The sequence below is a fragment of the Podarcis gaigeae genome (genome assembly GCF_964106915.1).
Source record: "Podarcis gaigeae genome assembly, chromosome: 8".
Taxonomy (NCBI): Eukaryota; Metazoa; Chordata; class Lepidosauria; order Squamata; family Lacertidae; genus Podarcis; species Podarcis gaigeae.
This window is the reverse complement of record NC_139684.1, coordinates 11,971,075-11,983,532: the sequence shown is the minus strand read 5'-3', so window position 1 is coordinate 11,983,532 and position 12,458 is coordinate 11,971,075. Positions and strand designations below refer to the sequence as shown.

General features: G+C 46.9%; 1 protein-coding gene across 19 annotated transcripts in view; it reads left to right on the top strand.

The window, feature by feature from the left end:
• The window catches only part of HSPG2 (heparan sulfate proteoglycan 2), a 218,492-nt gene that overhangs the window by 41,750 nt on the left and 164,284 nt on the right, over positions 1-12,458 (top strand). For all 19 annotated transcript variants that reach the window (XM_083750024.1, XM_083750019.1, XM_083750017.1 and 16 more), the window contains exons 2-3: positions 6,831-6,966; positions 9,399-9,482. In XM_083750024.1, coding sequence (XP_083606150.1) covers positions 6,831-6,966; positions 9,399-9,482 — 220 coding nt within the window. The remainder of the gene's footprint in view (positions 1-6,830; positions 6,967-9,398; positions 9,483-12,458) is intronic.

Sequence of the window (12,458 nt, the reverse complement as noted above, 5' to 3'; positions counted from 1 at the left end):
CCCTTCCAATTCTGTGATCTTGTGGTTCTTTGAACTGGCTGCTCTGGGCTCCATCCAGCCCTTCGGTGGCTCCTGATATTTGATCACGCAACGCTGTGATGCCTTCAAGGTTTATCCCAGTCATAAGGTCTAGAAACCTGAGTAGTTAATGAAAGCAGAGTCAGAGGGAATCCCCACTTGCACCGTTTGACTGGTGATATTTCCATCTATTCTGCCCACTTCAGCAGAAAGGTGATGGGAAAACCAGCTTTCAGGAATGTGCCATTTGTAATCCAATAAACAGACTTGTGCTTTTGCTCTGGAGAGGCTTCCCCCTCTTATCTGTGTTTGCTCAACCTGAACAGCCCTCCTTGGAGCAATCTGCTTCCTGGCCTCCTGGGTGACTCAGAAAACTGCCAAGAGAGGCAGCCATGCTGAGCCTGGAGCAGCAAAAACCTGAACCGGGCGCCTCGCAGCGACCTTCGATACAGAGCAGATTTGTTACAGGAAAAGCTTTTGTGCAACCAGAACCACTTCGAGAGATGCATGGAAGGGTATCCTCAGTTGGCCGATATATAAATATATTTAGAGAGAGGGAAAAATTGTAAACAGTGGAGTCAGAAGTCCAGGAAAAGGAGAGCAACGCAGCCTCTCACATTCCCGTGCGAAGATCCAATGTGTACAGAATAAGCCCTGAGGCTGCACGAAGCAGCAGGAAACTAGAAATGCTGTCGTTTCCTAGCAAAATCTTACACTCGTAGTTGTGGGACAGGAAGCCCTGGTCTCTGCTGAGCCCTGAACAGGTAGCATCAAACTTGGGGGCAAATTCTAGTTTCTCCTTGGAGACTTTTTAGTCAGATCTTTTTTATTAGGCTTTACATTACGAATTGAGGTTCAAACATTAAACACCAACGTCATCATTTAGGATTCCCTGAATCCATCGACTCCCCTCTGACCTCTCATGGTTACCTCTATCAATCGTTTTCAACTGCTTCTCTTATTTTCTCTATTTTTCTTAATGAACCCATTTTACCATGATTTTTGTACACTACAAGCGTTACTCAAATCCTGCCAAAGTTTTTAGCTGTTTACAGTGTTCTCCTAAATACATTATAAATTCCCCCCACTCCTCCTTAAAATTCTACTCTTCCTGGTTTCTGATTTTCCCAGTCAGTTTCGCCATTTCGGCATAGTCCATCCTCTTCATCAGCCATTTGTCTCTGGTCGGGACTTCGTCTTCTTTCCATCTCTGTAGTATCCGTGCTAGGGATGGGAAGGCCTGGGGAAAAAGCGGAAAAATTGGGCGGAGGACCCCAGATTTCCCCCCATTTTCCCCCCAAAGCCGTTTTTTTCCAGAAAAATTGGGCCGAACGTGTGTGGAATATTCAAACTATATTAAACTGTTGTTTTCCAATTTTTCCAGAAAAAAACAGCATTGGAAAAAACCTGGTCCCCCCCCCCAAAAAATCCGGTTTTAATCTGTGCTGGAGACTTTTGCTGGGAAATGGTGATAAAAACCTAAGAATAGGCTGCTGAATGCCCATCCAGTCCCTGCATCCTATTCTCACAGTGGCCAACCTGTAGAAAACCCACAAACGGGATTAATAACAATTAATAACAATACTTTATCCATGGCCTTCTGTGTTTACAGGTACAGCCGCTGCCTCTTGCCGCTCTGATTCCAGCAACGGGTTAAGACTTCCTTTATCTGTCTTGGCACGTTGCAAACCACCCTGTGGTCATGGGATGAAGGGTGTTATATAAATTTATTCATAATACTAATTTGAAGGGCTTTTTGCCAGCTCAGTCATTGCATTTTAAGCTACTCCCCCTTCCGGAGTCCACACTGCCTTTTCTTTGCCTCATGCCATGTTCCAGCGGGCGCCGAGAGTTTATTTTAACGGTTCAGCCGGCTGCTTTTATTCTTCCGCCCCATAACCGGCCCGCTGGAAATCTTGTACTGGCAAAGAGTGAGGGCAATCAGTCTTTTTAATCAACGAATCCACAAGGAGGAGGATTTGGGAAACGCAGAGTTGTTCTGGGACAACAGCAAACTTCTTGCTCCGGGTCCTTAAGATTACAGAGGTATCTCGGTTTACGAACGTCTTGGAAGTCGAACGTTTCGGCTTTTGAACGCCGTAAACCCGGAAGAAAATGCTTCGGTTTTCAAACATGCCTCAGAAGTTGAACATGACATACGGCTTCTGCTGAGTGCAAGATCTGGAGGCCTAGCTGTCGGCTATTGAGTTTTCGGTTTTCAAAAGTTTTGGAACTTGAACAGTGTTCCGGAACGGATTATGTTCCAAAACTGAGGTACCACTGTATACATATCTTTAATTTTTTGCATTCACCTTCCACTTTCTTTCCTCTGAGGAGCTCAAGACGGCGTACGTGCTTCTTCCCGCTCTTCGTTCTATCCCCACAACAGCCCTGTGAGGTGGTTAGGCTGAGAGGCAGCGACTTGCCCTAGGCCACGCCCAGCGAGTGTCGTAACCCAAGTGGGTGGGTGATTCGAACGCAGGACTCTCCCAGGTCCTGGTCCGAAACTCTAACCGCTACACCACTCTGCTGTCGTTCAGCGTGAGCTCGCTGTGCATGGGATGTAGCGCACAAACACACACACAGTTGGGCCCTGCATTCCACTTTCCTGTTTATAGCAGCTCCTTGATTCTCTGTTCCTTATCAAAGCCTCTCCCAAGTGACTTGGCTGTTCCCCAGTTTGTTCTTCCAGGCGACTCGAGCACCCTCAGCTCGGCTCCTTGATTTCAAGCATCGCCCAAGGAGGATCTTGGCATCCTGGCGTCGCCCGTTCTGTCTCAGTCCCCTTGATGCTGCGGCCCAGATACCCTTTTCTCCCCAGGCGGGCACCAAGAGGGGTGGGTCTCTGCTATAGCTTCATTCCCTGCAGTCTGGATCAGAATGGGCCTTTGGCTTGGTTTGTCCACAGGGCTCTTCTCATGTCGTACCTCCACTATTCGTGGCAGTATACCCTTTAATGTCAGTTTTGGGGATTCCCAAGTTGCTGCTCTGCTAAGAGGGTTTCTTTTGGGGTTCCTTGTTGGCTGCTGTGAGACGAGGAGTCTGGACTAGACGGTGCCCCTGGGCCTCATCCAGCAAGCTCATATTTTATATATATATATTTATATATATATATTTCTAAAAGGTAAAGGTAAAGGGACCCCTGACCATTAGGTCCAGTCGTGACCGACTCTGGGGTTGTGCACTCATCTCGCTCTATAGGCCAAGGGAGCCGGCGTTTGTCCGCAGACAGCTTCCGGGTCATGTGGCCAGCATGACTAAGCCGCTTCTGGTGAACCAGAGCAGCGCACGGAAACGCCGTTTACCTTCCTGCCAGAATGGTACCTATTTATCTACTTGCACTTTGACATGCTTTCGAACTGCTAAGTTGGCAGGAGCAGGGACCGAGCAACGGGAGCTCACCTAGTCGCGGAGATTTGAACCGCCGACCTTCTTGAACCACCACTCGCGTCCCTATTTTATTTTTTTACTAACCACCAAAACACAAACAGTGAAACCCCCCAGGCGGCTGATACATTGGGTATACAATATTCAATAATATACATATTCAATAATAACATATTCAAATTAACCATATGTACACTTCTATATACCTTAACGGGGACGTGGGTGGCGCTGTGGGTAAAACCTCATCGCCTAGGACTTGCCGATCGTATGGTCGGCGGTTCGAATCCCCGCGGCGGGGTGAGCTCCCGTCGTTCGGTCCCAGCTCCTGCCCACCTAGCAGTTCGTAAGCACTTCAAAAGTGCAAGTAGATAAATAGGTACCGCTTTATAGCGGGAAGGTAAACGGCGTTTCCGTGTGCTGCGCTGGTGCTGGCTCGCCAGAGCAGCTTCGTCACGCTGGCCCCGTGACCCAGAAGTGTCTTCGGACAGCGCTGGCCCCCGGCCTCTTAAGTGAGATGGGCGCACAACCCCAGAGTCGGTCACGACTGGCCCGTACGGGCAGGGGTACCTTTACCTTTACCTTTTATATACCTTAACACTCCTCCTTCCACAAGGTGTATTTAACTTTTAACATTTTAATTGCCCCAAATTGTTCAAACCTACTCAAATAATTCAATATCTTCTCAAACCAATCCTCCTCTTTCTCACTGACCTTAAACCCTTTCATTCTATGCTTCTTCACAGTTAGGTATTCTAAAATGATAATATTATTCAGTTTTTTCCTCCATTGATTCACCCCTAGCTCTTCTGCATTTTTCCAGTTACTCCCAGCAAGCTCTTATTATATCGAACCACTATCAAAAGCAGTATACCTCTAAACACCAGTTGCTGTGATGCATAAGAAGAAGCTATGTAATTTGATATACCCAAACGTTAACCCATCGTGTCTGCTCTGATTAATTTGAGGTATTATTACTGTATATATACAATTGGCAGATATTAGATGGGAAGCCCACTTTTTTTTGTTTTGGGTTTTCCTTTTTTGCCCTTAACTTAGCTCTTTTTGTTTTTAATTTTTTCTGAAGTCCTCTGTCCTGGACTGATGAGGACATACACAGAGAGGTGACAGGTGGGTGATGAGGGGCTCTGTGTGGGAGACAGGGGAAAGAAACAGGAATTCCCAGGTGAGAGCTGGGAATGTCTGCTTGTGTACAGTGGTACCTTAGTTTTCAAACGTCTCCGTTTCGGAACTCAAACGCTGTAAACCCGGAAGTAAATGCTTCCATTTTCGAACGTGTCTCAGAAGTCAAACTATTTCCGCTGCGTGTATATGTTATTTTTCCTCAATTTTCTCTATTAAATTTTCCGACTGCCCTTTGCACCTTGGTTTTTGGAACTCGAACGGTCTTCCAGAACGGATTATGTTTGAAAACCGAGGTACCACTGTATATGGAAAAAGGATATGGCACAATTGTGATGAGAGGGTTTATATATCTTTCTTCCCCTTCTCTCTCTTGCCTTTTGGTTTTTGGTTTTTTCTCTTATTTTGGCTTTTCTGTATCTCTCTCTCTCTAGATTAGATTGGCTTTTATTGTATCAAATGTTGAAAACTTTCAATAAAATATTGAAACGCCAGTTGCTGGGATTCACAAGTTCGGAGATATGCTCAGTCCTTGCTTGGGGCATCTTTGAGAAGAGGACATTGGGCTATATGGATCACTGACTGGGTCCAGCAGGATCTTCTGAGGTTCTTCGATGACTCTCGAATTCCCATTGAGGCATCGAAAGAGAAGGACTCATGATATCCAGGGGCAGTCTGCCTCCAAGTCCCAGTCCCTGAAAAGCGCAGGAGGGGAGACTTTGCTCTTGTGTTCGAATTCTGCTTGCGGGTTTCCCATTGTAGCCAGGAGCCCTTTCGGCTCAATCCACCCTTAGGGCTCTTCCAGCAATTGGGAATGTTCCATCTGGGCCTGGTTGCCATCTTTGGTCTGGAACAAATACAGTGGTACCTCTGGTTGCGAACAGGATCCATTCCAGAGGCCTGTTCACAACATGAAAAGAGCGCAACCCGCAGCGGCGCGTCTGCGGACACACGAGTTGCGATTCGCCGCTTCTGTGCGTGACGTCATTTTGTGCTTCTGCGCATGCGCAAGCGGCAAAACCTGGAAGTAACCCTTTCCGGTACTTCCGGGTCGCCACGCAACGCAACCTGAAGGAATGTAACATGAAGCAAACAGTAACATGAGGTATGACTGTACAGGTCAGGTGGGGTTTGTGGGGCACACACACACTTGTGCCACCAAATTTGCCCCCTTGCGGAGGAGGGTCCCCACATTCGGCCCCCCGCCTCCTTCAGCATGCGGCCCCTCTTTTCCCCTCGACTCCCATAGATGGGCAGGGGCCGGGCGTAGGCGGTTGGCTCCCATGAGTGACTTTGAGCCGCTGTTCCAGCCTTTCGACCATGCTGGCATTGGAAGAGACTCGAGCAAGAAGGACGGAGGAGGTCAGGTTGAGGTGCAGTGCCGAATTTACGTACAAGCCAAACAAGCTCTAGCTTAGGGCCCCACTCTCTTGGGGGCCCCCCAAAAATGTAAAGAAAAAAAATTGGATGTACATTTCCAAAGTAAAAGATAAAAAACAAATAAAATAAAATCTACATAACAGCAACAGTGTTTTGTGTTGTGTACGCTCCTATGATATAAGTAATGGGCCCCGCCTGCTAGCCTGCTCCCTAAAATATCACTGGTTTGTTCATTTCTATATATAGGGTGCCTACATTCTGCTATTTATAATTATTATTAGTTTCCATCATAGATTGACACCTATTAATATTTCATGTTACAGCAAGTATAAAGAGACTAGATTATGAGTCTTTGTAAATTGTGTTGCTAAAGGAACTTTTGTTATTGCCAAATGCCAGTGTGTTTGCTTTATTAAGTTTGTTAAGAATAAAGAAATAATTTTAAGTTAGAGCTTAATAATTAATTCACTATTGATATACTTCTTAATTGTATTTCACCATTGATATACTTCTTAATTGTATTTCAGTTCCATAAGTACCTTGATAAAATACATATCTTGTTATGTGCAAATGGCTTTAGATACTTATTAGGTCCATCAATTACCGTATAGCTTATATTCAACACAGAAAAACAGCGACCATTTGTTGTTGACCAAGGACAGCCGGACATATAAAGGGCCCCATTAGCTTCAGTAGCTTAGGGCCTCATCAGACCTAAATCCAGCCCTGTTGGGGTGGCAGAGGAGGCCAAGTTGTAGAGGATCTGCAACTTGGCTAGAATGGCAGGTGGCGGCAACCCTTCCTGGGACGGATCCTCGTAGGGGAGAGAGAAAGTGGGTGCTGCATGCTTGAGACAAAAGCAGTATCCTTCTTCCACCTAACCGCTCTGCTTTTCCTGCTCTCAGGTGGCTCACGCGTCCAAGCGGTCGGATGAGTCCTCCTTCCCTGAAGACACAGAATCGGAGGCCGTGCGCCAGCGCTGGAGGAAATACGCAGAACTTTCTGACGACGAAGATCTGCTAGCGGACGAGGCGTCCGGAGGTGAGGGTTGGGCTGGGGAACTTCCCGCCTCTTCCAAAGCACTACGTTTGGCTATGTGAAGGACGGACGGCAAAGCTTGCCGCAATGTCCGAATCTTGTATTCGCAAAAGCTTCGTGTCTGAAGATTCAGGGCAGACAAAATAAAGTCCTTCACAGAGTTCACCCGTGGAACTCCCTCCCACAAGAGGCAATGACAGCCGACACCCTGAACGACTTTAAAGGGGGATTGGACAAATTTGTGGTGGAGGAGGAGGCTCTCAGTGTATTTAAATTTCATTTTCAGTGGAGAAATAAATTGAAGGAGATAAGAAACAGAAAAACTGCATTCCAAATATGATTATATATATCCATTCACAGCATACGTCTAAAAGCAATCTGTTCGTAAGTCACAAGAAATATATTTTATCATATTTTCTATCTATTGATCAAAGTGGGGCGGGCATAATATTATCTTTCCAATGGATCAATATCAGTTTTTTGGCAAAAGTAAGGGTACGAAGAGTCCATCTCTGTTGACCCACTGTCAGACCGCACATAGTTAGAGTATGGTTTAGGATAATATTATCATCTGACAATTTTAACTCACCCCCATTAGTATTTATACATCCTAATACTTTTCTCCTTGTTTAATTGCGTTTTTAATAATGATAATCGTGGAGCTGAAGAACCCCATAGGCATTTCTTTAATAATGAGCTTATTTTCTGGGAATATGGACTGTGATCCTTCTTGGAATATTAAATGGGAGTAATATTCATTTAGTCTTCCCCAAAGGGTAAGGTTTAATGACTCCCACCTGTCAATGTCTAAGGAAACCTCTTTGATTATTTTCCCCCCTATTACCTGGTACTAACTGGATTATATCCTTCGGAATTAAAATACTTAAGTATTGAACAAATAATAATAATAATAATAATAATAATAATAATAATAATAATAATAAATTTATATCCCGCCCATCTGGCCGGGTTTCCCCAGCCACTCTGGGCGGCTCCCAACAAAGTAATGTGGAACTGATATTTCTTAAATGAATGTGTTAGCACCTTTTCGCCCATTGGCACCAGTTCTGATTTAACCCAGTTAATAGAGTAGCCAGAAATTTGACCGAAAGTATTTATTGTTTGCAACAGCCTTTGGAAACAAGTGTGAGGTTTTGTGATAAACAAAAGTGTATCATCTGCAAATGAAACCCATTGATATTCAGCTGAGTTGTGAACTGCTCTGTAGATCTCATTATGTTGTCTTAATAGCACAGACCAAGGGTTTGAAGCAGAACTCTTAATGTGCCCTCGGAAGGTGGTGGAATCTCCATCTCTGAAGATGGTTCGGAGAATTCAGTGCAGAATTCAGTGGCCAAGTTGCTCACCGTAGCAAGACGGTTTAAGCATATTACACCCATCCTGGTCCGAGTGCACTGGCTACCAATTAGCTTCCAGGCCCAATTCAAAATGCTGGTTTCTGCCTATAAAGCCTTAAACGGCTCAGGACCGCAATACCTCAAGGACCGCCTCTTTCCATATGAACCTACCCGGACCCTGAGATCATCCTCTTAGGCTCTCCTTTGTGTACCTCCTCCTTGAGAGGTCCAGAAGGTGGCAATACGAGAACAGGGCCTTCTCTGCAGTGGCTCCCCGTCTGTGAAATGCCCTCCCTAGGGAAGTTCACCTGGTGCCTTCCTTACACACCTTTAGGCGCCAGGCAAAAATGTACCTTTTTAACCAGGCCTTTGGTTCATCTGTTTTACATCCTATATCGTTTTAAATGGTGGCTCTTTTCTGGGGGAGGCGTTATAGGGTTGTTGTTTTTATCTTCTCTTCTTCTTCTTCTTCTTCTTCTTCTTCTTCTTCTTCTTCTTCTTTATACCCCGCCCATCTGGCTGGGTTTCCTCAGCCACTCTGGGCGGCTTTCAACAGAATATTTAAATACAATAATCTATTAAACATTAAAAGCTTCCCTAAACAGGGCTGCCTTCAGATGTCTTCTAAAAGTCAGATGGTTGTTTATTTCCTTGACATCTGATGGGAGGGTGTTCCATAGGGTGGGTGCCACTACCGAGAAGGCCCTCTGCCTGCTTCCCTGTAACTTAGCTTCTCGCAGGGAGGGAACCGCCAGAAGGCCCTTGGCGCTGGACCTCAGTGTCCAGGTAGAACGATGGGGGTGGAGACGTTCCTTCAGGTATACTGAGCCGAGGCTGTTTAGGGCTTTAAAGATCAGCACCAACACTTTTATTCTGCTATATCTTGTGATCTTTTCCGTGAACTGCCCTGAGACCTCCAGGTATAGGTTGGTATATAAACAACAACAACAACAATTCTACTGCAATTCCTGCATTGCCGAGGGTTGAGCTAGATGAAACTCAGGGGTCCCTTCAAACTATGCAATGCTATGCTGGCGCAGGTGACACTCACGTCGTGGTTCTTGCTTTCCCTTGCAGATGGGTATGGAAGTGGCGAGAACGGCAGCGGAACAGTCTCCCCGGACAAGCCTCTCCCCACCATCGAGCCTCTCTTCCCCACAGGTAAGAGGCCAGCTGGGTCTTGGTCTAGTGGTGGGGTACAAGACGTCTCCAGATTCAATCCCCAAAGTCCCCCATCCCGAGGAAACTCCGGCTGTAGATCTGGCAGCACCCTGGGGTGCAGCTGCTTGCAGGAGGTGCTGAGCTGGGTGTAACAGGGCTCCCAACAGCTTCATACATGGGTGGGCAGGAGGGGGGAGAAATTTGCAATGGTCCCTCAACCAAATTGGCCGGGCATACGTGTGGGTCAGAGTGCAGATATCAGCTGGATTGCAAATGTCAGAATGCGGGTAAAGGTAAAGGGACCCCTGACCATTAGGTCCAGTCATGAACGACTCTGGGGTTGCAGCGCTCATCTTGCTTTGTTGGCCGAGGGAGCCGGTGTACAGGTCATGTGGCCAGCAGGACTAAGCCGCTTCTGGCGAAGCAGAGCAGCGCACGGTAACACCGTTTACCTTCCTGCCAGAGCGGTACCTATTTATCTACTTGCACTTTGACGTGCTTTTGAACTGCTAGGTTGGCAGGAGACGGGACTGAGCAACGGGAGCTCACCCTGTCGCGGGGATTCCAACCACCGACCTTCTGATCGGCAAGTCCTAGGCTCTGTGGTTTAACCCACAGCACCACCCGTGTCCTTTTTTAACCAGAATGCGGGTATTAGTCATAAAAAACAACAACCCTGGACGCTTAAGCCCAGTCAAAGGCAACTATGGGGTTGCGGCACTCATAACGCTTTCAGGCCGTGGGAGCCAGCATTTGCCCACAGACAGCTTTCCGGGTCATGTGGCCAGCATGAGTAAACTGCTTCTGGCGCAATGGAACACCGTGACGAGTGCCAGAGTGCACGGAAACACCGTTTACTTTCCCGCCGCAGTGGTACCTATTTATCTACTTGCACTGGTGTGCTTTCGAACTGCTAGGTTGCCAGGAGCTGGGGCAGAGCGATGGGAGGTCACCCCGTCACATGGATTCGAACCGCCAACCTTCTGATCGGCAGGCTCAAGAGGCTCAGTCATTTAAACCACAAGACAACTTCAGAAGTTGGTGGACTTGGAGGTTTTTAAACAGAGGTTGGGTGACGGTCTATCAGGAATTCTTCCGCTGTGATTCCTGCTGAGCTAGAGGACCCTGTAGTTCTCTGATAGAGATTTTGGCTCCTAAATAATACAAACAAAAGCTCCCATTTTACAGGGGAAATGCAGAATAAAAGGGTTGCGTCTAACGAAGCTCTAAGTTACCATCGCCTGCCGGGGTGTTGCGGCATGGGAGAATGAATATTGCAGGTTGCGGGTGACTTTGTTGAGCTTTGTTGAGATTGCACAATCTTTCATGCGCTGAGGTTCTACCGGTGCAACTTGCCTTTGGATTTGGTGCAGTGTTCAAATCCGTAGTGAAATTGTGCTCGAATCGTGCTTGCTCGTTTCCCATAAGGGAAATACAAAACATTAAACAAAGCCACAAAGACTTGTGAACTACCCAGCCTAAAATGAATTTATAATGTCTGGTTTCAATAGATTTTTCAAATGCTTAACTCAGTCTATTAAATAAGTTCATGAAGATACCAACAAAAGGTAAGTTCGATGATATTCACAATACCAAGAGGTGCCGGCAGTCCAAGTAATCAAGAGGCCGCTGTTCGCCCTCGATGGGGCCCTTTAACTGGAGCTTGCGGGTAGCACACTCCCAAGATAGTTTTCCAGGCTTCTTCAGTGGTCTAATCTCAAAGTCTTGATATGTATATTGATATTCAGTCTTGGCTTAAACTTAAGAGACTGATTTCCTTACTTGGACTGCCAGGGCGAAACAGGTGCAAAACGCTGGCACCCTGTCGTCTACAACTTCATTGTCTACAACTTTATTAACATCCATCTACAACTCTACTGGGGACGTGGGTGGCGCTGTGAGTTAAACCACAGAGCCTAGGACTTGGTGATCAGAAGGTTGGCGGTTCAAATCCCTGCGACGGGGTGAGCTCCCATTGCTCGGTCCCTGCTCCTGCCAACCTAGCAGTTCGAAAGCACACCATAAAGTGCAAGTAGATAAATAGGCAGGAAGGTAAATGGCGTTTCCGTGCGCTGCTCTGGTTCACCAGAAGTGGCTTAGTCATGCTGGCCACATGACCCGGAAGCTGTACGCCGGCTCCCTTGGCCAATAAAGCGAGATGAGTGGGTCACGACTGGACCTAATGGTCAGGGGTACCTTTACCTTTACAACTCTACTAGCATCTCTCAGTATTGTGAATATCCTTGAACTTACCTTTTGTTGGTATCTTCATGAACTGACTGAGTTAAGCATTTGAAAAATCTATTGAAACCAGACATTATAAATTCATTTTAGGCTGGGTCGTTCGCAAGTCTTTGTGGCTTTGTTTAATGTTTTGTATTTTTCTCGGAAGGTTGTTAAAATATGTATAATTATTGTTCTGTGTACATTAATCGCCAATGTGTTGCATGAGTTGCACTTCTTCTGTCAGCAGCACAGATTGCATTTTTCTAGCAGGTGTCCCATAAGGGGCTACTGGGAGCCACTGGGAGAAGGGGATGCTGAACTGGACGGGCCACTGGTCTCATCTACCAGGACTCTTCTTCCATTTTTCTTCGTCTCCCGATGCCTCTCGCCCACCAGACCTTGCTCCTGAGCTTCCCTTTAGGGCATCTGGTCTGTGCTGGCAACCGGCAAGAGCCTGCGGCATGCCCGGTCGTGCCACGGAGGGTGTCTGGTTCCGGATTCCTGCCTGAGCCGTGGGCAGGAGAGGCCTGGGGCGGTTTCCAGAACCGCTGGCGAGATGAGTCCCTGCCGGCCCCATCCCATTCCCGACCCAAGAGGCCCATCCAACTGTGGGGGAGGCTTTTTGGAAAGGCAGAGGCCTGTCTTGTCTGTGGCGTCTCGGCAGGAGAAGTCTCCTCCGGCCCCTTCGACTATCCAGCGCATCTGTGCTCATTTCCAGCTTCCTGGTTCCTTTATTTATTGCCGTTCTAT